At 39.8% G+C, this 27,500-nt stretch overlaps 2 protein-coding genes across 9 annotated transcripts in view; one reads left to right on the forward strand and one right to left on the reverse strand.

Moving 5' to 3' along the window:
* The window catches only part of hnrnpr (heterogeneous nuclear ribonucleoprotein R), a 21,273-nt gene extending 11,564 nt beyond the window's left edge, over positions 1-9,709 (forward strand). For 2 of the 7 annotated variants that reach the window (XR_014629284.1, XR_014629286.1), the window contains exons 8-12: positions 69-274; positions 3,107-3,256; positions 6,534-6,655; positions 7,841-8,610; positions 8,895-9,709. Coding sequence is in view for 2 of the 7 variants with exons in the window: in XM_084424636.1 (XP_084280762.1) it covers positions 69-274; positions 3,107-3,256; positions 6,534-6,655; positions 7,841-8,444 (1,082 nt within the window). In the remaining 5 variants the exon portion in view is untranslated. Of the gene's footprint in view, positions 1-68; positions 275-3,106; positions 3,257-6,533; positions 6,656-7,840 lie in introns of all 7 variants that reach the window. The other 5 variants (XM_084424636.1, XM_084424635.1, XR_014629285.1 and 2 more) reach the window with 4 other exon arrangements.
* A 1,092-nt stretch (positions 9,710-10,801) lies between these two features.
* Positions 10,802-26,790, reverse strand: LOC311300383 (uncharacterized protein). 2 transcript variants are annotated; one of them, XM_084424629.1, is made up of 16 exons: positions 26,762-26,790; positions 26,606-26,672; positions 25,828-25,912; positions 25,375-25,491; positions 20,748-20,852; positions 18,788-20,560; positions 18,400-18,573; positions 17,647-17,820; positions 16,032-16,205; positions 15,199-15,372; positions 14,370-14,543; positions 13,543-13,716; positions 12,719-12,892; positions 12,215-12,388; positions 11,714-11,887; positions 10,802-11,188 (listed from the first exon to the last, which is right to left on the reverse strand). In XM_084424629.1, exons 3-16 carry the CDS (start codon positions 25,875-25,877, stop codon positions 11,167-11,169), a joined length of 3,633 nt encoding a protein of 1,210 aa, XP_084280755.1. In that variant the 5' UTR covers positions 25,878-25,912; positions 26,606-26,672; positions 26,762-26,790; the 3' UTR covers positions 10,802-11,166. The 2 variants fall into 2 exon arrangements, with proteins under 2 accessions (XP_084280755.1, XP_084280754.1); XM_084424628.1 differs by having other exon boundaries at positions 26,606-26,790.
* Between the last annotated feature and the right edge of the window lie 710 nt (positions 26,791-27,500).

Here is a 27,500-nt window from a genome sequence, read left to right on the forward strand (position 1 = left end):
AGATAAGAGCGTCTGCTAACTGAACACATGTACTGTGATGTAATGTGTGTGTGTGTGTGTGTGCGCAGAGGGCCTGCAGGAGGTGATCCTCTACACGCAGCCGGACGATAAGAAGAAGAACCGCGGCTTCTGTTTTCTGGAGTACGAGGACCACAAGTCTGCGGCCCAGGCCCGGCGCCGGCTCATGAGTGGGAAGGTGAAGGTGTGGGGGAACCCGGTGACCGTGGAGTGGGCCGACCCCGTCGCAGAGCCCGACCCCGAGGTCATGGCCAAGGTCAGACACACACACTACACTGCTGCTGATGGCTTTGTACTACATCATATTTACTTCAACTTGAACTTTTTTTAAATTGTCATTATACATTTAGTACAACGAAATTCTGTGAATGAATCTCAGTTAAAGAACTAATCAGAAACAAACACTCGTAAGCAGCATCTGTGTTTCAGATAACGTGCCACTGTGTGAAGAGCAGTTGTATCCCTAGCTGGAGAGTTTATGTGCAGGGGGTGCAGTGGAGAAGTGGAACAAGTTTAAAAAGTGAACTTAAAGTTACAGAATTTTACATTTATTGTTATGAAAAATGCACAATATCAAAGTATATTTTCAAAAAATATGTCTCAATATAAATCTAAACACCTTGTGTTCATAATCAGAGCCTGATGTCTCAGTAGATGAGCTCTCAGTGAGTTGAGACGGTTCGATCTCCGTTCCCATGCTGACGGTTCAGCTCCAGCCTATCCGATCCGGTCATTTACACATCAGGTTCAGCACGTGCCAATTTGAAGACAGTCTCTCTTAACTGTACATTAACAATTAATTGCACATAAGGCAGTTTTTATAATAATAATGTTTTAGAACATAATTGTGCTTCTACTCATTTTCTAAATATACCTTTTAAACAGTGGCTGTCGTAAACGTGTTTTCATGATGGATTTATTCAAACATGGAATATGAAGAACAGGTTGAGTAAATAGATAATGAATATCGAGTTTCTGATCAGTGAATGGCTTTACATGTGGCGTTATTGCTGTTTTATTGACGGCTGAAACACTGATTGATGGATTACAGACATGATTGATTTCAGGAAGTTGTTCTGAATCTTTCATCTTTCCTTCTGATGTTCATCATGTTCATTTGCTGCTGTAACTAGTAGTAAAGAGGAAGAGATCGGTTCATCTGTCACACACATTTACTGACTGAATCTACTGATGAAACTGACAGGATTGCAAAGCTGAGACTAACACAAGCTTTATTTTAGGTTTCAGACATTTAAATACACATAAGTACTTGCAAAACAACATTTATAGTAGGGATGCACGATAAATGATCATTTTTGATGTTAATCACTTTGAAAAGGAAGATACAGTGCAACACGTGCTGCACAAATGTGTCACACAGGCTTCATGACATTATAATGAGAACACGCCTGTAAAAGAATTGTTCGCCAGTGTTTCAGTGCAACAAGCGTGTTGTGGCGGAAAGAGCAGTCATGTGCGCTTGAGCACTCGCAGCGTTTTGTGTCATTGTAAGTTGTAACATGTTTGTTTTGTGTGTGTATATCTGATTAATCTAATATAGGATGCGTTTGGTTGAGTTAATGAACGATGCAGTAAAGCGCTTCATTGTACCGGTGATCAACTTTAGCGTGCGCAGCTCAAACAGCAATGCACATTAATAACTATAACTGGGACTGTCATATACATGCCATTATAATGAGAACACTACTGTAATAAAGCGTTATCTGGGCGTGCCGTGTTTCAGCTGTTGACGTGGGAATAGCGCGTCCAGAACAGGGGTTACACGCTCTGACCAGCACAGGCAAGTTCGCTTGTGCATTCACGTCATTTTGTGCGGATATCAGTCGTAATATTAAGTTTATGTAATATAAATGTCATTAATCTCACATAGGGTGCGTTTCGTTGAGTTAGCCCGGGGGTCCGACCCCTGAGTTAGCCTGTTCAGCTGCAACCCCACTTCTGAACAATCCCCAGAAATGACATACCCAAACTGAAACAGATACAGTTCATGAACCCTTTGCACTAAAAGCACAAGTATGATCTCATTTGAAAGCTGACACCTGGCAGTTTATTGTAAATGTAGAATTAATTATTGTCATAATGAAAAAAAAAAAGAGTTTTAAATAGCTTCAAAATTATGTAAAGTTATTAGAAATTAATTTCTATGAAACCTCTTCATGAAAATAAAATTGAGTGTTATAGATCAACTAACATGAATCATGATCATTATAAAGGTTTCTTAAATGACAAAACACATTCACTTACATGTGTTTAAGAATAAAAACATCGGCCAAGGACTGACTGACATGTAACGCAACCCATCACAGTTCGTCATTTGTTTTGCGTCATGTTTAGTGTGAAAATGTCCATACAATAACAGACCGGCGTACATCTAATAAATTATTCATTCGAGAGCGTTGTGCAAGTTTACAGCAAGAACAGAGCCGCGACCCTCACGTACTTCTGAGGTCCAGCCTTCAGCTGATCTGATGAGCTCATTGCCACAGTTATGAACATGACGGTGTTCTTCTTCCACGAGGGGTTTCGTGTCACGGCATTTAAGGGGATGCGCTCTAGAATAGCGCTCGCCGTGTGCAGGACATGCAGTGAGTCAGGAGAGCTGCGGGATTAGACCAGAGAAGGCAGAACATGTGAGAAGAACTGCTGAACTTTAAAGCTGGTTTGTAGCACCAAGAATACAGACTTTACTGTTGTTAGTACTGTAGTGTTTAGTGTTAGATTACTGTATCTGGGTTAGGTGGCTGTGAATTTATGTAAATTATTTGTGTTTTGTATTTAGACTACTTATATTTATATATTTACTCAAAAAAATGTATATTCAACTCTAAGAATTTTTTATTGTATTCTTTTCAATAAAAAAAAGTTCTTTAATGTCATTCACCATCGGTTTGAGGTGCTCTCTTTTTTTTTAAAGTTTCAGTTCAGGCACCGGTACCGGTTTAAAAGTATCGATTTTGTACCGGTATCGAAAAAACCCAAACGATACCCAACCCAATACCCAATCATCGTAAGTGTAACGGTGATCTGTCCATCAGGTGAAGGTGTTTAACGATGATCTGTCCATCAGGTGAAGGTGCTGTTTGTGCGTAAGCTGGCCACGCCGGTGACCGAGGAGCTGCTGGAGAAAACCTTCTCTCAGTTCGGGAAGCTGGAGCGCGTGAAGAAGCTGAAGGACTACGCCTTCGTCCACTTCGAGGAGCGCGACGCTGCCGTCCAGGTACGACCCACACTGCACCTGTACTACACCTGTACTGCACCTGTACTGGCATTCATCAAGTGGAAGTGTGTGATGGTCATACTGAGTATTATATGAGCTTTAATCTTCCATTGAACATGCAGCCCTGTGACCAAACATGCCCAATCATGCCCAATAAATTTCATTATTTCTACAATGGCTATTAAGAGTTGAGGTTAGGTTAGGTTGAGCTGAGTTGAGTTGAGCTTTATAGGCCTTTATCTCATTTCCTGGTTTCGGAACGTTCGAAATCGCCAAGCAGTGCACTCACTCTTCCAGTGCACTCACACTTCCAGTGCACTCACTCTTCCAGTGCACTCACTCTTCCAGTGCACTCACACTTCCAGTGCACTCACTCTTCCAGTGCACTCACTCTTCCAGTGCACTCACTCTTCCAGTGCACTCACACTTCCAGTGCACTCACTCTTCCAGTGCACTCACACTTCCAGTGCACTCACTCTTCCAGTGCACTCACACTTCCAGTGCACTCACTCTTCCAGTGCACTCACTCTTCCAGTGCACTCACTCTTCCAGTGCACTCACTCTTCCAGTGCACTCACACTTCCAGTGCACTCACTCTTCCAGTGCACTCACACTTCCAGTGCACTCACTCTTCCAGTGCACTCACACTTCCAGTGCACTCACTCTTCCAGTGCACTCACACTTCCAGTGCACTCACACTTCCAGTGCACTCACTCTTCCAGTGCACTCACTCTTCCAGTGCACTCACTCTTCCAGTGCACTCACTCTTCCAGTGCACTCACTCTTCCAGTGCACTCACACTTCCAGTGCACTCACTCTTCCAGTGCACTCACTCTTCCAGTGCACTCACTCTTCCAGTGCACTCACACTTCCAGTGCACTCACTCTTCCAGTGCACTCACTCTTCCAGTGCACTCACTCTTCCAGTGCACTCACTCTTCCAGTGCACTCACTCTTCCAGTGCACTCACACTTCCAGTGCACTCACTCTTCCAGTGCACTCACTCTTCCAGTGCACTCACTCTTCCAGTGCACTCACTCTTCCAGTGCACTCACTCTTCCAGTGCACTCACACTTCCAGTGCACTCACTCTTCCAGTGCACTCACACTTCCAGTGCACTCACTCTTCCAGTGCACTCACTCTTCCAGTGCTCTCACTCTTCCAGTGCACTCACTCTTCCAGTGCACTCACTCTTCCAGTGCACTCACTCTTCCAGTGCACTCACTCTTCCAGTGCACTCACACTTCCAGTGCACTCACTCTTCCAGTGCACTCACTCTTCCAGTGCACTCACTCTTCCAGTGCACTCACTCTTCCAGTGCACTCACTCTTCCAGTGCACTCACTCTTCCAGTGCACTCACTCTTCCAGTGCACTCACTCTTCCAGTGCACTCACTCTTCCAGTGCACTCACACTTCCAGTGCACTCACTCTTCCAGTGCACTCACTCTTCCAGTGCACTCACTCTTCCAGTGCACTCACTCTTCCAGTGCTCTCACTCTTCCAGTGCACTCACTCTTCCAGTGCACTCACTCTTCCAGTCATGGCCTATTGCCCATTCTGCTGGTCATAGCCATCCTGTCTTTGACACTGGTGACCGATACAGTCACGTTAATGCTTTAAACACAGCACACATCAACACCACAAACACAGAATTAACTAAATTATACAATTAAACACTGTTTCCACAAACAAACAAAAAACTATAATACCAGCCGTTCTATTGTACTTATTGTATTAAGTAAACAAACCAAAATAAATAAATTAACTCAAGTAACAGGGTTATAGATGGTCTAAATTCTTAATTCTAAATCATAAATAAAGGAGAGAATTTTTTTCAAAAATATATATATTTATCATAAATTTGAGATTTGTCCCAAACAAATTAATTATAATTTCAGTGTTTCCCCAATACATTTTCCCAGCAGCGGTGCCGTTACGTGCCGGAGGTTGTTACCAAGCCGCTCGCGGGGGTCGGGGGGCATGCACCCCCAGAAGGCTTTGTTTTATAACCCCTTAAACCATGACTTCTGGCAAGTTTTGTGAATAGAAATGGACATTTTGAGGCCTGATTATTGCAGCACGTACCTTGAGCTGGCCACAAACAGGGTTAGGACAGGATTATTCGTGTTTTTCTTTTGTGTTAATTTTCAGCTGTAAGGTAGAAATTGATAGTGGAGAAATGCAACTCTTTCCTCCCTCGCCTGCACTACTGATCTCTTTTGCTGTAACACACTTTAGCACTTAGATGACACGGAGGGGCGGGACGGCATATTTTCCATAGACAATAAAAAAAATGGACACAGCGACCCCATAGACTTCAACGGAGAAAAGTTCGTACCGCTTTCTCCTTTCCACAAACGCTTGCTCGCTCTCCCGTGGCGTCTGTCGTTGCTATGCAACCATGAACAGAGGCGCGCCAGAAAACGAGCGCGCCGCGTCGCTTCTATTATGAGCACGTTTGCCGCACGCCCACATTCGAAATATTTGCATGTGAACGTGAACGGCCCCTTATGGCAACGTGACATTAGCCTAATCAAAATATTTCCATTTGTGGCTCTTTCCTCCTTTCTTGTCAACAAGTGGATTCAGAGCCGCCGCATTAGCAGCGCATTAGCAGCGCCGCCGGTCGCCATGGCTCAGTGTGTTTAGGTGTGCAAGAGAATGTCGTGATATTACTGATCATGTGAAGTTTTTGCATTTCTATCTTTTGTGTACAAGTTAAGAAAATTAGGTTAATTTTAGCTTGAGGTTAAATTTTTTATAGAATGGGCTTTATTTTACTTTTATCAAACCTCTTCGAATATCCAAAAGGAGTTAGTGTTAAACACGGCTACAATAAATCTAACTAGCCAACTTAAGTGGGAATATCCAGTCGTCAGCGTTTGAAGTGGATCAGAGAGTTCATCACAGATGTCCTGAGACAAGAACGGGTGAAGTTCAGAATTCATGTATAACTTTGATGAAAAGTTTGGATCCACTTCAAATGTTGACGATTGTATATAAATATACAAAGAGCAAATGCTAACAAATTAAATTAAACTTGAGGCTTGAGTTATGAGATGTGATGATGTCAGTGTTAGTAGATCTGTGTGTCATCAGCTCGTAATAAACATTCGTCAGATATTCATCAGCCACTGCTTCTGTCAGTTACATCAGAGAACTAGTCCATTCAGCAAATGTGTTATTCTGCACTGGTGCTCCTGTCTGAGCGTCTCTCGTGTGTGTGTGTGTGTGTGTGTGTGTGTGTGTGTGTGTGTGTGTGTGTGTGTGTGTGCAGGCGATGCAGGAGATGAACGGTAAAGAGCTGGGCGGTGAGGAGATCGAGATCGTGTTGGCCAAGCCTCCAGATAAGAAGAGGAAAGAGAGACAAGCTGCCCGACAGACCAGCAGAAACACCGGGTGAGACTCTCTCTCACACACACACACACACACACACACACACACACACACACACACACACACACACACACACACACACACACACACACACACACACACACACACTTCTGCCCAATAGACCAGCAGAAACACCGGGTGAGACTCTCTCTCGCTCTCTCACACACACACACACACACACACACACACACACACACACACACACACACACACACACACTTCTACCCAACAGACCAGCAGAAACACCGGGTGAGACTCTCTCTCACTCTCTCTCTCACACACACACACACACACACACACACACACACACACACACACACACTTCTGCCCAACAGACCAGCAGAAACACCGGGTGAGACTCTCTCTCACTCTCTCTCACACACACACACACACACACACACACACACACACACACACTTCTACCCAACAGACCAGCAGAAACACCGGGTGAGACTCTCTCTCACACACACACACACACACACACACACACACACACACACACACACACACACACACACACACACACACACACACACACACACTTCTGCCCAACAGACCAGCAGAAACACCGGGTGAGACTCTCTCTCTCACACACACACACACACACACACACACTCTCTTTGACACACGCACACACCCGTACTTCACTTCTGCTTATGCAAAAAGTGGTTTTGGTCTATAAAGCTAATTTTGCTCTTCATGACGACCCATCCGTTTAAATTACATTAAGCATTAAAGTTCTGCATAATTAAGGGCGTGGCCACTTGAGTGACAGGTGGATTTCCGCTGATGTCACTTCTAGCCGTTTGTCTGCTGTCTGTTAGCGTCATATCACCTCAGCTAATCCGCCTCGCTGCACGTTGTTGTTTATCCGCGAGTGACGCGCAGCCAAGATGGCGACGGCCGGCTCCGCCCACTTTGGACTTCAAAAACGCTCTTCAGAAACACTTCGAGTGACGTCACACACACTACACACATTTATTTAGTCTATGGGTATAATTTTGTCTTGAATATTCAGCTGCGTCTGTTTCCTGTTGACCTTATTGTAAAGTGTGACCTAAACTATTTTTATTCTGTTTTTACAAACGAGGACGTCCCTAAAGGGAGGTTTAGTGAGGTGTACGGGTAGACATTTGTCTTCAGAATATTCAGCTGTCTGTTTTGTCTCAACGGTGTGTGTGTTTCCAGGTATGACGACTACTACTACTACCCTCCCCCCCGCATGCCGCCTCCAGGGCGTGGGCGCGGACGTGGTGCGCGCGGCGGATACTCTTACCCGCCTGATTACTACGGCTACGAGGAGTACTACGACGACTACTACGGTTACGATTACCACGACTACCGGGGCGGCTACGACGACCCCTACTACGGTTACGACGACGGCTACACCATGAGGGGACGGGGCAGTCGCGGCAGCCGTGGAGCTCCGCCCCCTCCCAGAGCCCGCGCAGCTCCGCCCACCCGCGGCAGGGGAGGATATGCTCCGAGGGGCGGGGCCCCGATGGGGGCGGGGCGTGGACGCGGAGGGCGTGGCGGGCCCTTCCAGCCGCCCAGGGGTCGCGGCACCAGAGGCGCACGAGGAAACCGTGGCGGGAACGTGGGCGGGAAACGCAAGGCCGACGTGTTCAACCAGCCGGACTCGAAACGGCGCCAGACGAACCAGCAGAACTGGGGCTCGCAACCCATCGCCCAGCAGCCCTTGCAGCAGGGCTCCGACTACGCCTCCAGCTACGGCTACAGCAACGACACGCTCGAGTTCTCTCAGGACTCCTACGGCCAGCAGTGGAAGTAGAGGCGGAACCCTCACGCCTAGCGCTGGCTGAATTAGCGACTGCGCTACCTAATCGACTCTGAGATGTTAAAAATGTGAGGCTTTGAGTGGAATCCTGAACGCCTCTGATTGGCTGCTGTGTTCACGAGCTCATCAGATGTGACTGTGATTGGCTACAATGATCAGCGCTTCATAAACATGTAAATATACATCAGTGAGGCTCTTCAGTGAGCGCTAACACACACACGTGAGCGTTGGAGTGTTGTGAAAGTATAACTAATTATAATCAAATTATGTTTTACTTTTTTTTATTTTACATTTTTAATTTTATTTATACCAAAAAAAAAACAGGTAAAGAAAAAAAAAGACCTTATTTGATTATAATTTATTATAATTTTAAAGCGCTCCTGCTTTCACAATACTCCTTCGCTCGCGTGTGTGTGTGTGTGTGTGTGTTAGCGCTCGCTGAAGAGCCTCACTGATGTATATTTACATGTTTATGAAACGCTGATCATTGTAGCCAATCACAGACACATCTGATGAGCTTGTGAACACAACAGCCAATCAGAGGCGTTCACGATTACACTCAAAGCCTCACATATTTAACATCTCAGTGTCGACTCGGTAGCGCAGTCGCTAGTTTAGCCAGCGCTACTCCCGCCCCCTCCTGAGAATCAAGATGGTGATTGGTCAGCAGTGTTTGTTTGACTTTTCTATCCTCCAATAGCCCTGTAGATCCTGTGCGTGGCCCTCACTGACCACTTTTATTCCCACATCTTCCTCGTTTTAAACTCCACAATGAACATTTTAAAGAAGACACTGATACTTCCGTGTGCGAGGACGTTTGAATCATGAAATGGCCTTCCAGAAAGTGTTGTCCCCGTTCTCGTCTCTCTCTCTCTCTCAGTGCTAGTGGCTTAGGGACTCGCGTGTACATAACGGCTGTAGACTAGAGCTTCGTTTCAGCGTTTCGGTTATTTTCCCCCCGTTGTTTTTGCAGAAGTGGAGAAAAGAATCCACAGAAGGAAAGAGTTTTGTAGCAGGATTTGCTGTTTAATGTCTGTTTAGCATTTCTAGAAGTAGTTGAATTGTGTTTTTTAAAAACTGATATACTGATATTATAACTTCAGATGTTTTTTTCCATTTGGGATTTGCTGGTGAGGGTTTAGGTCTGGCTGACCTTAAGAGCCACGGCCGCTGGTCTGATGTTTGTATTTATAACTTTTATTTTTTGTTTGTTCGGTTTCAATAAAACTCAATCAAGCAACTTCCACTGCTTCCGGAAACTCTGAGTTTTGTGTCATAATGATGAGAGAGAGAATACTTCATATGAGAGTCTTGAGTGTGTGTGTGTGTGTGTGTGAGAGAGAGAGAGAGAGGGAATGTGTGTAACAGAGAGTGTTTTGAGAGTATGTGAGAGGGAGAAGAGTGTGTGAGAGAGAGTGTGTGTCTGTAACAGAGAAAGTGTTTGAGAAAGTGTGTGAGAGAGAGTGTGTGTGTGTAACAGTGTTTGAGAAAGTGTGTGTGTGAGAGAGAGATAGAGCGTATGTGTTTGAGAAAGTGTGAGTGTGTGTGTGTGAGAGAGAGAGTGTTAGAAAGTGTGTGTGTGTGTGTGTGTGTGTGTGTGAGAGAGAGAGAGTGTTAGAGAAAGTGTGTGTGTGCTATACACAGCCTACGGCACGGCTACAGCATGAGTTTTACGCAGAAGTATAAATTGGGCTTAAAGGAACACGCTGACTTATGGGGACTTTATCTTATTCCCCGTATCCCCCAGAGTTAGATGAGTCCACACACACCCTTCTCATCTCCGTGCGTGCTGTAACTCTGTCTGACGCACCCACCGCTAGCCTAGCTTAGCACAAAGACTGGAGGTAAATGGCTCCAGCTAGCATACTGCTACCAATAAATGACAAAATAACGCCAACATTTTCCTATTTACATGTTGTGATTTGTATAGTCACAGCGATAACTCTGAGAAGATGTTTTATTCATGCCAGGTCTATGCGTTTCCGTGTTTCTCAACTGATTATGAACATTAATAAAGAGTAATAATACAGATACATAATATTAAATAATAAAATTATATTAAAAGATGAAATTTTAGACTTCAAAGACACTGACATGTTCTTACACACACATCTGTTCCTCATACACACACTGACATGTTCTTACACACACAGCTGTTCCTCACACACACTGAAACTTCAGCAGATTTGATTTGAATCAGTTGAATGTCACGACTGAAAGATTAACTCTTTCCCTGACAGCGTTTTTCAAAAAGTTGCCAACCACCGCCATAATTCTCACAAAACGTTCATTTTGTTGTATGAATATCTGAATATGCAACGTATCAAAATAAAGAACAGACCTCTACTTTTAAACAACATAAAAGAAAACTTTTATTCTAGCTTAATGCTTTTCTTTTTTTTTTACCAACACTTGAATGTGTGTAAGTTTAATAAAAACAGACACATTATGAGCAAAAAGTTGAGAAAAGCAAAGTTTGTTTCGGCTGTACAGCAGATCTAGAAGTATATAGTGTCATGGTCCATCTTAAGTTCAGTGTTGATTCATTTCTGTTGTAAAAAAGTTATTCCTTTAGTTCATTTATCTATACAGCCGCTCTGTAAAGTTACACAAACACATGTGTGTGATGATCACTGTGGCTCTGTTGATTCTGTTGAATGTGATTGTGTCTGTAGAGGCTCTTTATTCTCCATCAGCTGATCCAGAGAAGGCCAGACTAACATCTAAGACCTGTATAACTAAAACACAGACAGTAATTGTGTGCGACATTATTGCATTATCCACTTTAGAACAACTAAAAGAAACTACTTAGACTATTAAGTGAGAAATTATAATATAACTGTGATACATGATTGTTAAAGCTGTTTTTAAACATTCAGATTTTGATTTTGCATCTAAATCACCATGAATGATGACCCTTGACCCTTATCTATAATCCTGTATGACTGTCCTCTTTCTGTGTCACTGGCTCAGTTTCATTTATGATAAAGAAACTAGTGATAAATTTTAACCATTATCTTCTATTGCAATTGACAATTCTCTTAAAATACATAATTTAGGGATAAAAAATATTGAATTGTTTGAAATAAAAAGACACTTGAAGATATTTAATTGTTGCTACAAACTATTATTTAAATAAATGAATCAAACTCTTATTAAACATGTTTATAGTGTGTAATTCACCATCATAAGAAAAGTAAATTAAGAAGAAACAAAATTAACTTTATATTAAAATATGAACAGTTTTAATCATCACTACTCACCAAAATCTCTCCAGTTTATAGTGTGGATCCTTCTTCAAATCTGAGAGCAGCTTCACATCTGAGTCTCTTAGATTATTTCCAGTCAGATTCAGTTCTCTCAGGTGTGAGGGGTTTGATCTCAGAGCTGAAGTCAGATCAGCACAACCTTCATCTGTAACACCACACTTACTCAACCTGTAGAGAACAATGACAGTCTTCAGTCTCTCAGTTCAGGAAACACTTATATAAATGGTAAGATATGTATGCATTAATCCTTTCTCCTCAACAGATTTGAATATGACAGCAGTTGTCACCTCTTCAAATCATCCAATCATGTTTTTGACTTGTAAAAACTATCAAAAGTAAAATTACCTCAGAAACTTTGGAAATAATCCACGGAAAATTAAACATACTTTTCAGTTACTTGATGTTAAACTTTTTTCTATATTTTATTTTTGTATATCATTCATTATTCACCACAGGAGAAAAACAGACGACATTGAGACTTTTATCAAATTTTACCACAGTTTTTCCAGTTTACAGTGACAGTCCTTCAGTCCACCAGAGAGCAGCTTGACTCCTGAATCTCCTACTTTATTCCTTGACAGATCCAGTTCTCTCAGGTGTGAGGGGTTTGATCTCAGAGCTGAAGTCAGAGCAGCACAACCTTTATCTGTAACACCACACTTCATCAACCTGTAGAGAACAATGGCACTCTTCAGTCTCTCAGTTCAGGAAACACTGATATAAATGATATGATATATAATATGAATTTATCCTTTCTCCTCAACAGATTTGTATATGACAGCAGTTCTTACCTCTTCAAATCATCCAATCATGTTTTTGACTTGTAAAAACTATCAAAAGTAAAAGTACCTCAGAAGCTTTGGAAATAATCCACGGAAGATTAAACATACTTTTCAGTTATTTGATGTTACATTTTTTTCTATATTTTATTTTTGTATATCATTCATTATTCACCACAGGAGAAAAACAGATGACGTTGAGACTTTTATAAAATCTTACCAGAGTTTCTCCAGTTTACAGTGAGGATCCTGCAGTAGATCAGAGAGCAGCTTGACTCCAGAATCTCCTACTTTATTCTCAGACAGATCCAGTTCTCTCAGGTGTGAGGGGTTTGATCTCAGAGCTGAAGTCAGAGCAGCACAACCTTTATCTGTAACACCACACTTCATCAACCTGTAGAGAACAATGGCACTCTTCAGTCTCTCAGTTCAGGATCTACAGCTCAGATAAGCAGGAACTTCACAATCAGACACTTAATCCACGGCACCATTAACAGGTCCAGTCTAAGGTTCAGACCCGCTTCTACAAACTGCTTGAGCGAGTTAGTTTCCATATCATAAAAAATGCAAGAATATTCAATAACACTTTATTTAACAGTGTCCTTATTACATGTGTTACATAAACTTACCATAGTAATAACAGTAAATTATGCATAATTACATGCAACTAACCCTCAACCAAATCCTAATCCTACTCTAACCCTATAGTAAGTACATGTAGTTGCTTAATATTACTATAATTACACTGTAACAATGACACCTTAAAATAAAGTGTAACCGAATATTATTATTTTTGGCAAGTACCCAAAATCATCAACATATCTGTATATGAACACGGTTGTCACATCTTTACATCATCCTGTCATGTTTAATCTATCATTAATATTATAAAATGATGTCAGACATATCGGAAAGAATATAATGAAAATAAAAGCAACATTCCCATTAGTAATTTCATAGTTGATTTTTATTTATTTTTTGTATGTCAATCTTTATTTACCTTTAAAATAGAGGACTATGTTGGGAAATTTTATACAATCTTACCACAGTATCTCCAGTTTACAGTGAGGATCCTTCAGTAGATCAGAGAGCTGATTGACTCCAGAATTTCCTACTTTATTCCATGACAGATCCAGTTCTCTCAGGTGTGAGGGGTTTGATCTCAGAGCTGAAGTCAGAGCAGCACAACCTTCATCTGTAACACCACAATACCTCAACCTGTAGAGAACAATGACACTCTTCAGTCTCTCAGTTCAGGATCTACAGTTCAGATCAGCAGGAACTTCACAGACACTTAATCCATGGCACCATTATCAGGTCCAGTCTAAGGTTCAGACCCGCTTCTACAAACTGCTTGAGCGAGTTAGTTTCCATATCATAAAAATTGCAAGAATATTCGATTACACTTTATTTAACAGTGTGCTTATTACATATGTTACATAAACTTACCATAGTAATAACAGTAAATTATGCATAATTACATGCAACTAACCATTAACTAAACCCTAATCCTACTCTAACCCTATAGTAAGTACATGTAGTTGCTTAATATTACTCAGTACTTAAATATATAATTACACTGTAACAATGACACCTTAAAATAAAGTGTAACCGAATATTATTATTTTTGGCAAGTACCCAAAATCATCAACATATCTGTATATGAACACGGTTGTCACATCTTTACATCATCCAGTCATGTTTAATCTATCATTAATATTATAAAATGATGTCAGACACATTGGAAAGAATCTAATGAAAATAAAAGCAACAGTCCCATTAATAATTTCACAGTAGAATTTTTTTTTTATGGCAATCATTATTTACCATTAAAATAGAGGACTATGTTGGGACATTTTATACAATCTTACCACAGTTTTTCCAGTTTACAGTGAGGATCCTGCAGTAGATCAGAGAGCAGCTTGACTCCAAAATCTACTACTTTATTTCCAGTCAGATCCAGTTGTCTCAGGTGTGAGGGGTTTGATCTCAGAGCTGAAGTCAGAGCAGCACAACCTTCATCTGTAACACCACACTCCATCAACCTGTAGTGAACAATGGCACTCTTCAGTCTCTCAGTTCAGGATCTACAGCTCAGATCAGCAGGAACTTCACAATCAGACACTTAATCCACGGCACCATTAACAGGTCCAGTCTAAGGTTCAGACCCGCTTCTACAAACTGCTTGAGCGGGTTAGTTTCCACATCATAAAAATTGCAAGAATATTCAATAACACTTTATTTAACAGTGTGCTTATTACATGTTACATAAACTTACCATAGTAATAACAGTAATTTATGCATAATTACATGCAACTAACCATTAACCAAACCCTAATCCTACTCTTACCCTATAGTAAGTACATGTAGTTGCTTAATATTACTCAGTACTTAAATATATAATTACACTGTAACAACGACACCTTTCAATAAAGTGTAACCGAATATTATTTTTTTTATGCAAATACCCCAAAATCATCAACATATCTGTATATGAACACGGTTGTCACATCTTTACATCATCCAGTCATGTTTAATCTGTCATTAATATTGTAAAATGATGTCAGACACATTGGAAAGAATCTAATGAAAATAAAAGCAACATTCCCATTAGTAATTTCATAGTGATTTTTTTTTTATGTCAATCATTATTTACCATTAAAATAGAGGACTATGTTGGGACATTTTATACAATCTTACCACAGTATCTCCAGTTTACAGTGAGGATCCTTCAGTAGATCATAGAGCTGCTTGACTCCAGAATATCCTACTTTATTCTCAGACAGATCCAGTTCTCTCAGGTGTGAGGGGTTTGATCTCAGAGCTGAAGTCAGAGCAGCACAACCTTTATCTGTAACACCACAATCACTCAACCTGTAGAGAACAATGGCACTCTTCAGTCTCTCAGTTCAGGATCTACAGCTCAGATCAGCAGGAACTTCACAATCAGACACTTAATCTACGGCACCATTAACAGGTCCAGTCTAAGGTTCAGACCCGCTTCTACAAACTGCTTGAGCGGGTTAGTTTCCATATCATAAAAATTGCAAGAATATTCGATAACACTTTATTTAACAGTGTGCTTATTACATATGTTACATAAACTTACCATAGTAATAACAGTAAATGATGCATAATTACATGCAACTAACCATTAACCAAACCCTAATCCTACTCTAACCCTATAGTAAGTACATGTAGTTGCTTAATATTACTCAGTACTTAAATATATAATTACACTGTAACAATGACACCTTAAAATAAAGTGTAACCGAATATTATTATTTTTGGCAAGTACCCAAAATCATCAACATATCTGTATATGAACACGGTTGTCACATCTTTACATCATCCAGTCATGTTTAATCTATCATTAATATTATAAAATGATGTCAGACACATTGGAAAGAATCTAATGAAAATAAAAGCAACAGTCCCATTAATAATTTCACAGTAGAATTTTTTTTTTGTATGGCAATCATTATTTACCATTAAAATAGAGGACTATGTTGGGACATTTTATACAATCTTACCCCAGTATCTCCAGTTTACAGTGAGGATCCTGCAGTAGATCAGAGAGCAGCTTGACTCCAAAATGTCCTACTTTATTTCCAGTCAGATCCAGTTCTCTCAGGTGTGAGGGGTTTGATCTCAGAGCTGAAGTCAGATCAGCACAACCTTCACCTGTAACACCACACTCCATCAACCTGTAGAGAACAATGACACTATTCAGTCTCTCAGTTCAGGATCTACAGCTCGGATCAGCAGGAACTTCACAATCAGACACTTAATCCACGGCACCATTAACAGGTTCAGTCTAAGGTTCAGACCCGCTTCTACAAACTGCTTGAGCGAGTTAGTTTCCACATCATAAAAATTGCAAGAATATTCGATAACACTTTATTTAACAGTGTCCTTATTACATGTTACATAAACTTACCATAGTAATAACAGTAAATTATGCATAATTACATGCAACTAAGCATTAACCAAACCCTAATCCTACTCTAAGCCTATAGTAAGTACATGTATTTGCTTAATATTACTCAGTACTTAAATATATAATTACACTGTAACAATGACACCTTAAAATAAAGGGTCCCACTTTATATTAGGTGGCTTTAAGTACTATGTACTTACATTGAAATTAATAATTTGATACAATGGACTTAGTGTGTACCTACATGTTTTTACATTGTACTTATATTTTAAAAATTCCTGCATGTAATTACAGCTGTAATTAATTTATGTAATTACATTTGTAACTACACAGTTGTCACTTCCCTTACACCTTTACTCACCCTTAAACCTACCCAATCCACCACACCTGTCCCAAACCTTACCCGTATCACACCTCAATAGCAGCAAAAGTGTTATACAATACAACATCTCCTTTCAATCACCAACCCCCAGCCCCCATCCCACGCCTTCGACGCTTTTTACCACCAGTCTGACAGGCGGGTCTGTGACCAGCGCCGAAATGGCTGCAGGACCGGATGGCTGCTTGCCTGTGCTGGGTTACCTCCAACCCCTTCTCCCCTCCCCTGTTGCAAGTCTTGTGTGTTCATGTTGTGTACTGATTATGTGCAAATGTGCTGAGGTGTTTTACTGTCCCCAAACTGTACTCCCTATTGGAGCATAGTCTGGGGGTTGCCTTTTTTTCTCCTCAACTCTCCTCATGTTATGCTGTATTCTTACTAACTTCAGGTCGGTCCTAAATTGCATTTCGTTGCCTTGTACCTGTACTTGTGTAATGACAATAAAGTTGAATCTAATCTAATCTAATCTAATGAACACAATAAGTACATTGTACTTGTGTTTTGATGTAAGTACATAGTACTTAAAGCCACTTAATATAAAGTGGGACCAAATAAAGTGTAACCGAATATTATATTTTTTATACAAATACCCCAAAATCATCAACATATCTGTATATGAACACGGTTGTCACATCTTTACATCATCCAGTCATGTTTAATCTATCATTAATATTGTAAAATGATGTCAGACATATTGGAAAGAATGTAATGAAAATAAAAGCAACATTCCCATTAGTAATTTCATAGTTTATTTTTTATATTTTTTTATATCAATCATTATTTACCATTAAAATAGAGGATTATGTTGGGAAATTTTATACAATCTTACTTGAGTATCTCCAGTTTACAGTGAGGATCCGTCAGTAGATCAGAGAGCTGCTTGACTCCAGAATCTCCTACTTTATTCTCAGACAGATCCAGTTCTCTCAGGTGTGAGGGGTTTGATCTCAGAGCTGAAGTCAGAGCAGCACAACCTTTATATCTAACACCACACTCCATCAACCTGTAGAGAACAATGACACTCTTCAGTCTCTCAGTTCAGGAAACACTGATATAAATGATAAGATACATGTATGAATTTCTCCTTTCTCCTCAACAGATTTGTATATGAAAGCAGTTGTCACCTCTTCACATCATCCAATCATGCTTATAACTATTGTTGTGGAAAATATGCAATTGTCCTGTTACAAGTATGCCTTTTTGTAAACTAGTTAACCTGTAAATAATAAAACTATACTTAATTGAAACTAAGAAGTTCGCCTGCCAAAAGTCTTTGATTTCTAAAAAACTGAACAGACCACAAAGAAGTCTTCTGACCTATAGATTGTGAGTATGAAAATTCAGATGGTTATGATTTAGGACAGATTTGACGTACTATACCTAACCTGAGAATAATCAACATAAGGTTAAATGTGTCTAGAAATATGCATCATAAAACACTATCAAAAGTAAAAAAACGTTTTTTTATATATTATTATATATAAATATATTATTAAATATACGTATATATTATTTTTGTATATCATTCATTATTTACCACAGGAGAAAAACAGACGATGTTGAGACTTTTATAAAATCTTACCTCAATATCTCCAGTTTACAGTGAGGATCCTTCAGTAGATCAGAGAGCTGCTTGACTCCAGTATCTCCTACTTTATTCTCAGACAGACTCAGTTCTCTCAGGTGTGAGGGGTTTGATCTCAGAGCTGAAGCCAGAGCAGCACAACCTTTATCTGTAACACCACACTTCATCAACCTGTAGAGAACAATGACACTCTTCAGTCTCTCAGTTCAGGAAACACTGATATAAATGATATGATATGATATATATATATATATATATATATATATATATATATATACACACACATTTCTCCTATTACAGTATTGCTTTGGTATGAAAGCACATGCTAAACTCATAAATGTCATCATGTTTTATCAGTGTAATGATTGTTGTCAGTGTGACTTACTGAACTGATCTGGATTCTTTAACCACAGGCAGCATCTTCTGAAGAACTTCATCTGCTCTTTTTTGTGCTCCAATAAACTGTTTTAGATTAAAAACATCCATATTCTGCTCTGATGTGAGCAACACATAAACCAGAGCTGACCACTGTGAAGAGGAGAGTTTGTTTTTTCCTATTTTTCCAGATTTCAGATAATCTTGGATCTCCTGCATCAGTGAATCATCACCCAGTTCATTCAGACAGTGGAACAGATTGATGGATCTCTCTGGAGAGCGATTCTCCCTGATCTTCTGTTTGATGTACTGAACTGTTTCCTCTTTGTTGTAGGAGCAGCTTCCAGTCTGTGTCAGTAGATCTCGTAAGAGAGTCTGATTGGTCTCCAACGAGAGACCCAGAAGGAAACGCAGGAAAAGGTCCAGATGTCCATTCTTACTCTGTAAAGCCTCATCCACAGCTCCCTGATGCAGCTCAGATAATGAATTATATTTCTTCTGGTTTAAGATTTTAGAAAAGAGACTTTGTATGGTGATTTGTTCAAACACATTTATGTTCTCTTTTGTAAAGTGTACGTGTGCATATAGAGCTGCTAGATGTTCCTGGATGCTCAGATGAACAAAGCAGAAGACTTTCCCCTGATACAAGCCCAACTCCTCTCTGAAGATCTGAGTGCACAATCCTGAGTACACTGATGCTTCTGTCACATCAATGCCACACTCTCTCAGGTCTTCCTCATAGAAGATCAGGTTGCCTTTCACAAGCTGCTGGAAAGCCAGTTTCCCCAGTTTGAGAATCATGTCTTCATCTTTCTCTCTCTTCTCATAGTCCTTCTCATGTTTGATGTTGGTCTGAATGATCAGGAAGTGTGTGTACATCTGAGTGAGAGTCTTGGGAATCTCTCCTCTCTCTGCTTCACTCAACATCTTCTCTAGAACAGCGGCTGAGATCCAGCAGAACACTGGGATGTGGCACATGATGTGGAGGCTCCTCGAGGACTTCAGGTGTGAGATGATCCTGTCGGCCAGACTCTGATCACTGATTCTCTTCCTGAAGTATTCCTCCTTCTGTGTGTCACTGAAGCCTCGTACCTCTGTCACTCGATGGACACACTCAGAGGGGACGAGATGAGCTGCTGCTGGTCTGGAGGTGATCCAGATGAGAGCAGAGGGAAGCAGATTCCCCTCAATGAGGTTCATCAGCAGCTCGTCCACTGAGGCTGATTCAGATATATTACACAGTTTCACCTCACTCTTAAAGTTCAGAGACAGACGACACTCATCCAGACCATCAAAGATGAACAACATTTTATATTCATCACTGGATATTTTCTTTTCTTTAGTTTCAGGGAAAAAGACATGAAGAAGATCTAAAAGACTGAGTGTTTTGTCCTTCATCAAGTTGATCTCTCTGAAAGGAAGTGGAAATATGAGCTGGACGTCCTGATTCTCTGTCCCTTCAGCCCAGTCCACAATGAACTTCTGCACAGAGACTGTTTTTCCAATGCCAGCGACTCCCTTTGTCAGCACAGTTCTGATGGGTTTGTCTTGTCCAGGTAAAGGTCTAAAGATGTCACTGCATTTGATCGGTGTGTCCTCTGTTGCTGCTCTCCTGGATTGTGTCTCAATCTGTCTCACCTCATGCTCATTATTGATCCCTCCACTTTCACTCTCTGTGATGTAGAGCTCTGTGTAGATCTCATTCAGGAGAGTTGGGTTTCCCTTCTTTGCTGTTCCTTCACACAGACACTGAAACTTCTTCAGCAAATCTGATTTAAATGTGCTTTGGAAAATAACAGATTAGAGATGATACATTTCAGTAAATTGTACTGTATCCTTCAACATATGAAGTTCATTTATGTTTATGTTTTCATGCTAAAACTGGTAGAGAAGAGGAAGAGATGATTGGCTCAAGATTTCAAATACATATTCAGAATTTTGGTGAGTCTCTCTAGACAGAAATGTTGTACCTCAGATCAGCTGATGTGTGTCTTCCCTTGAGTGTTACTGGCACTATCATAGACTGGTCTCTCTTCATGGACACACAGCTGGACTCCAGTGGGTCTAATCTTTGTCTGTTCAGGGAGACAGTAAACATGTAGTGATAGGGCCTGCAGGATATTGATATTGATATTGATATTTATAATATTTGTCAAATAAATATTTCAGACGTTTACAAGTAGCAACTAGGGATGTGACGATGAGAAATCTTCGCACCGGTTAATCGACGTGTGACAACACCGGTAATACCAGTATCATCAGTGGGGAGAGACCTCTTTTGCATCTCGCTTTTAAATCACTAATTGGAAATTGCACAAGGCCATTCATAACGGTGCAGAGCAGAGCGAGCATTTTAAATTAATTCCCATTGAAACTGAAAACGCTTGATCTTCTCTGCTCAGCTCCGCGCCAGAGGACACATGCCGTAATGAATGCCTGTGCGCATTTTACTTTCATTTCGGGTGTGACAATTGCTTGAATCGTAGATTCATTATTCTTAATGTAAAACACCATAAAAAACAGTACAATGACAAACTCGCTTAAATAGGCGTTTTTATATTTCGCTTTGAAACCAAATCGTCCACCGTCGTCTTGTCAGTCAAGAGTGAGGCGAAATGGGCGAAGTGAGGTGAGATCTGACTCCTGCTGCTGATCGGAGCTGCGACTCTCGGTCAAGTCAAGTCAAGTCAAGTATATTTGTATAGCGCTTTTCACAATACAGATTGTATCAAAGCAGCTTCACAGTATTAAATTAAAATAATACAACAAGGTTTGTTTCTAGTGGAATTTATTGATAAAATCAAATTAGATATCCCCAGAATATCCCCAACTGAGCAAGCCAAAGGCAACAGTGGCAAGGAACCGAAAAACTCCATCAAGTGACCTAATGGTGTCCTAAAACTCCATCAGGTGACCCAATGGAGAGAAAAAAACCTTGGGAGAACCCAGGCTCAGTCGGGGGCCAGTTCTCCTCTGGCGTTTATGAACTAGAGGCCGGATTGTAATTTGAACTGTAAGATTAAAAATATTATATGAATGCCTGGCTGAAGAGATGCGACTTTAATCTAGTTTTTAATGACCAAAAGCCTTGAATTTAGTGATCTTAAAGTGCGCGATGGATTATAGGGCGATAGAAGATCCGTTAAATAGACTGGAGCTAAGCCGTTTAGGGCTTTATAAGTCAGTAGCAATACCTTATAATTAATACAGAACTTTATAGGTAACCAATGCAGTGATGATAAAATCGGTGTTATATGATCATATTTTCTTGATCTAGTAAGAACTCTAGCGGCGGCATTCTGGACTAACTGTAGCTTGTTAATTGAGGATGCAGGACAACCAGCTAATAAAGCATTACAGTAATCTAGTCTCGAGGTCATGAATGCATGAACTAACTTTTCTGCATCAGAAACTGATAGCATATTACGTAGCTTAGCAATGTTTCTAAGGTGGAAAAAGGCGGTTTTTGTAACATAAGAAATATGATTTTTGAAAGACAGGTTGCAATCGAGTATAACACCCAGGTCTTTTACTGTAGAGGATAAAGTAACAGGACATCCTACTATATTAAAGTTGTATTGCGAGAGGTTTTGTGGGCGGTTTTTTGAACCGATAAGTAGTACCTCTGTTTTGTCTGGATTTAATAAAAGAAAATTACGCGTCATCCAATCTTTTATATCGTTAACACACTCTGTCAATTTGGATAATTTAGCGTTTTCATCTGGCCGTGATGAAATATATATTTGAGTGTCATCAGCATAACAATGGAAACTAATTCCATGTTTCCTTATAATATTTCCAAGTGGCATCATATATACTGAGAATAACAGAGGGCCTAACACAGATCCCTGCGGCACTCCATAGTTTACTGGAGTTATGATCGATTTTTCTCCATTTAAAGTGTGTATGTCAGGTTAAATTTTTTTTTTAGATATATTAAATAATGTTTAGATGTCTGAGTGAAAATGTAATTATCATTAAAATGATTACTGTAATTGCCCTACAATAAGCTTTATAGCCATTTCTGTCAAGATCATATTTTTAAAACACAGCTGAGCTGTGACGTCAGAAGAGAGAGACGTTCCAAAAAAGTTCTATTGAAGTATGGAGAGTTTTGAGTCTGAGGAGATCCAAAATCCCCCTCAAACCTACGATGGCCCACAGCCATACAATTTTGAGCCTCCCAGGCGTGAGACGGATGAGGAGCCAAACAGAAATTTAAATAATTCCTATCGAAGAAACATAAATATCTGGTGTGAAGAGAATATTGATTGATTTTGATTTAGAATTTGATATAAAAATCGGGTAGGTCAAATCGATTCATATTTTCAAAAAATCGATTTTTTTTTTAAATTCTCCCCCTCTTCAGTATAGCGTAGTACAATACATACATTTTGCATTCGCCAAATATTCCTTCAGGTTTTCCGTAGCACGCTCCTTTCCCTGCGGCGCAGCCCTCGATGCTTCACAACATCACGACAAAAAGACTAGCATGTTTAATTTTTTAACGATCCTCCACGACGACGGCGCGCAAGTGGGTGAGTGAGAGAGAGAGTGTGTGTGTGTGTGTGTTAGTGCGTGAAGGCTATGTGAGTGAGCTTGTGTATGTGCGAATGAATGAGTGTGAGACGGGTCGAACCATGGCATAAGAGTTACCTTACGCTGAAGCTCCGTGGCTATAATGAACAGGCTGCTATGTCAAGATTGCTATGCTGGAATATGTTGGTTTGTTTGTGTGTGTGTGTGTGTGTGTGTGTGAGAGAGAGAGAGAGAGAGAGAGAGAGAGATCGCGGGCGCGATCGAACAGTGGAAACAAAAACATTCTCCGTTTTGTTCAGGACATCATTCAAACTGCAAAGTGTTTACTTATATTTGTGTACACACTCGCAATAAAACAAAACATTCTGCTTGCACAATTACTTAATTTCATTATTATTAATTATCTGCTTTTTGTGAAAAAGTGGATCTGTGACCGGTTTTAACGGTGTTTTTGCACCCAGCACAAACGCAGTAATTCATCGTGAAAATACGCCTGCGTATAACTGTTACCTAAATAACTAACTAACTAAATAAATGTCCTAATCACTAATTCTCTCGCTCTATCACTCGTACAATTATCAACACAGCTCACAAACTTCAACTCTGAACTGGGGAGACGTCTCCCTCTTATGACGTCAAGCGATTCGTTTGGGGGGAGGAGCAGTTTTAAGCGAGTACTGAAAATAACGAACTTTTTCATCTTATATTCTGCCTTTAGGTATCGAAAAACATAAAAAACAATACATCAACTTGTCAAACGTGTATTTCCCCTAACTATTTTGTGTTCATCTAAAAAAAAAAATTAACCTGACATACACACTTTAAATAGACAAAATGGTAGCGGTCAGATAAGTATGATCTGAACCAGCTTAATGCTTGTCCTTGAACACCAGTATAATTTTGTAGTCGATCTAAGAGTATTGTGTGATCTATAGTATCGAACGCAGCACTAAGATCAAGTAAAACTAGTATTGAGATTCAGCCTTGGTCAGAAGCTAAAAGTAAATCATTTGTGATTTAACGAGCGCAGTTTCAGTGCTATGGTGCGGCCTGAATCCTGACTGAAACTTTTCATAGATATCATTTTCTTGCAAGAAAGAGCCCAGTTGAGCGGACACCACTTTTTCTAATATTTTAGACATAAATGGAAGATTTGAAATGGGTCTATAATTTGCTAGGTTATTATGATCTAATTGTGGTTTCTTAATGAGAGGTTTTATAACTGCCAGTTTAAATGTTCTTGGAACATGACCTAAAGATAAAGATGAGTTAATAATATTGAGGAGATAATAATCGGTCGGCTCACGATGCATTGAGCAGACTCTGTCAGTTTTTAAATGTAGTGTCTATTCTCTAACTCAGTGGTTCTCAAACCTGTCCTGGCGTACCCCCAACACTGCACGTTTTCTTTGTCTCCCTAATAAAACACACCTGATTCAACTCATCAGCTCATTCACCCATGTTATAATGAGCTGATGAGTTGACTCAGGTGTGTTTGATTAGGGCGACAAAGAAAACGTGCAGTGTTGGGGGTACGCCAGGACAGGTTTGAGAACCACTGCTCTAACTAATTAACATTCTAGTAACTACTATTAACTAACAAGAAACTCTGATTAACAAATTAGTAAGTAATAGCGCACAGTTGAATGTGGTACTTCAGTATTGTCACGGGTGGTTGAAGCAGACGAGGAAGTAGGATCCAATTGCAGTATTCCTTCATTACACAAACTCAGACTACACAAACTTAAACTCAGACTCAGGAAACAAGGTGCGGGAACAGAACAACCAGCAAAACAAACATTAAGGATTGACAAAGACTGAACTAGACACACAGGCTTAAATACAAGGGAAAACAAGCTAAACAAGATAACAAGGGGGTGTGGCTAATAGGAAGCACCTGGGAAGACTAATAAACATAACTGGGAGCTGCTAAACATGAAACAAGACAGAAACACAGACTAGACTTATGACTAGTATTAGCTAAATCTCACATGTAGAATCTATCTATCCATCCATCCACCCATCCATCCATCCACCCAACAGACAGAAATGTTGTACCTCAGATCAGTTGATGTGTGTTTTCTCTTAAAGTAGATTGGCTCTCCCATAGACCGGTCACTCTTCATGGACACACAGCTGGGCTCCGGTGAGATTGATCTGTCACCCTTAAACTGACTTTAATAGAATAGAGATTATAGAGACAAGAATCAACTTGGCTGATTTTACATGAAAATAAATCCCACATGAGAAGGTTGTCTATTAAGACAGTGTGTTGAAGAGTGATGAGACTGTCCAAGGATAATGTCATATATCATCTAGCTGTCTACTGTATCTGTGTGTCTCTGGACAGTGTTTAAATACCCTGAGTGTCTCCAACTACTGTATATCCCACACCAGAATATGATAGAGACAACAGATCACTATACCAACCCTGGCAAACACACACAACACCCTGTTATGTGCAGAAAATGAGTCTTCTATAACATTAAGATCATATGAAGATTGAAGTACCTGAATCCTGGAGAAGAATCTCCATCTCTGAGTGTGTGTGTGTCGTCCATGATTCACTCAGTCTTCATGGAGCGGCTCGGAAACACTGATGAGACAGAGTTTACATTTCATTTACAATTTACTTGAAGTTTACACTGAAACTTAATTTTTCAAACTAATATAAACAAGCTGCCCTTTATGTTTAATAAAATAATAAAATGTAATGTATTAAATGTGAAAAATACATATATTTATAAAACCCCCAATCTAAATTTGATGAACGAAATAAATGTCAATGTATTATTATTTTATCATTACAGTTTTACCTGATGTTACCCTTATGACAACAGCACTCTTCATTTACTGACATTCATTTACACTGAAATTATAGCAATTATATTAAAGTTTGAGACACTAAGCAAAAATCACAACAACAATAAAACACTACAGATGTTAAAGTAATAAAAAAAATTGTTACAACACTTCCTGTACTTATTTTAGGTCATTTATCTAAACTACACAATTTTATGTTTAACAATTTTTTTGTTGTTGTTGTTGCATTTTTAACATTGTATATTTTAAAAGTAATGTTTTCTAGTACTGATAATTAAACAGTGTAATTTACTCATATAGGGCATGTGTCCACCAAAAAGAATTCAATATGATAATAATTTCAAGAAATTCATGTTTCATCAAGTACTTGATTTATATAATATACTTACAGTACAAGAACACATTTGATGTTTACTGTAATGAGGAAGTGAGTCTAGATCCGCTCACCTGACTAAAGCTCACTCACCTGGAGTTACTGGAGTTTACCGCAGTTTCCCAACATCACTGAGTTTCCCGTCTCCAACTGGATATTCCTGCAGAGGAACTAGAAATATTAAACACTTCAATGCTCGAGTTTTCTGACTTAAACAATCGTTTTATGCCCTGGTGTAAAATGACGTACGGTAAAACTCTGAAAATACTTTCACTTCTAAAAGCTAAAGTTGCTAAACCTGTTTGGTGAGAAAACTCGAGCTCATGTCATCTAGTTCATAAACAGCTCAGTTATGACAGAGACTAATACCTCACTAGTTATGAACAGTTTTTTAATTTAAAGATTTATGATTATGTTTTGGCAAATGTTTTTTTAATAAAGATAGTTTGAGGGTAGGCGGTTATTAGCCTGGGTTATTTAATCTCATGAATATTAAGTTATACCCAAAGAAGATCATAACATCTTTATATTAAAAGAATCAAATTTCAAAATGTTAATAAAAACAACATTACTTTCAACAAAACAAAAAAAAGTTCAGAAATCATTAAAGTAGCTCATCTAGTGTTCATTACACAGTGATTTCAGGGAGTTAATTCTGTCCATCCCAGAGATATTTACATTTATAAAGAAGGATTTACTCTTGCAGAAGTGAATTATGAAGGAAAATATGTGAGAAAAATGTCAGAATGAAGTTGTGCTTTCAAGAGAGCGAAGGAAACCTGGAGTGTGATCTGAGTACACACTTCTACCGCAGTGAACAACAGATGAACGGAGGACACGTGGTGTAACTACAACATGAGAGTACTGAGGAAGACTTGAGCGTATCCTTCAGTGTGTTCTCTGTGTCTCAGTGACTCTCAGCTTAAAAATAATATTATTTACTTCGTATATTGTTTAGACGCATTTGACAAATGCTTTCATCCAAAAC

Source organism: Rutilus rutilus (assembly GCF_951802725.1).
Source record: "Rutilus rutilus genome assembly, chromosome: 11".
NCBI classification, from domain to species: Eukaryota; Metazoa; Chordata; class Actinopteri; order Cypriniformes; family Leuciscidae; genus Rutilus; species Rutilus rutilus.

Coding starts and splice junctions, on each gene's coding strand:
- LOC311300383 (XM_084424629.1), bottom strand. CDS start 25,877: ATGGACGACACACACACACTCAGAGATGGAGATTCTTCTCCAGGATTC. Junction 14,544..15,198: donor TGTAAACTGGAGATACTGTG/GTAAGATTGTAT, acceptor TGTTCACTACAG/GTTGATGGAGTGTGGTGTTA. Junction 12,893..13,542: donor TGTAAACTGGAGATACTGTG/GTAAGATTGTAT, acceptor TGTTCTCTACAG/GTTGATGAAGTGTGGTGTTA.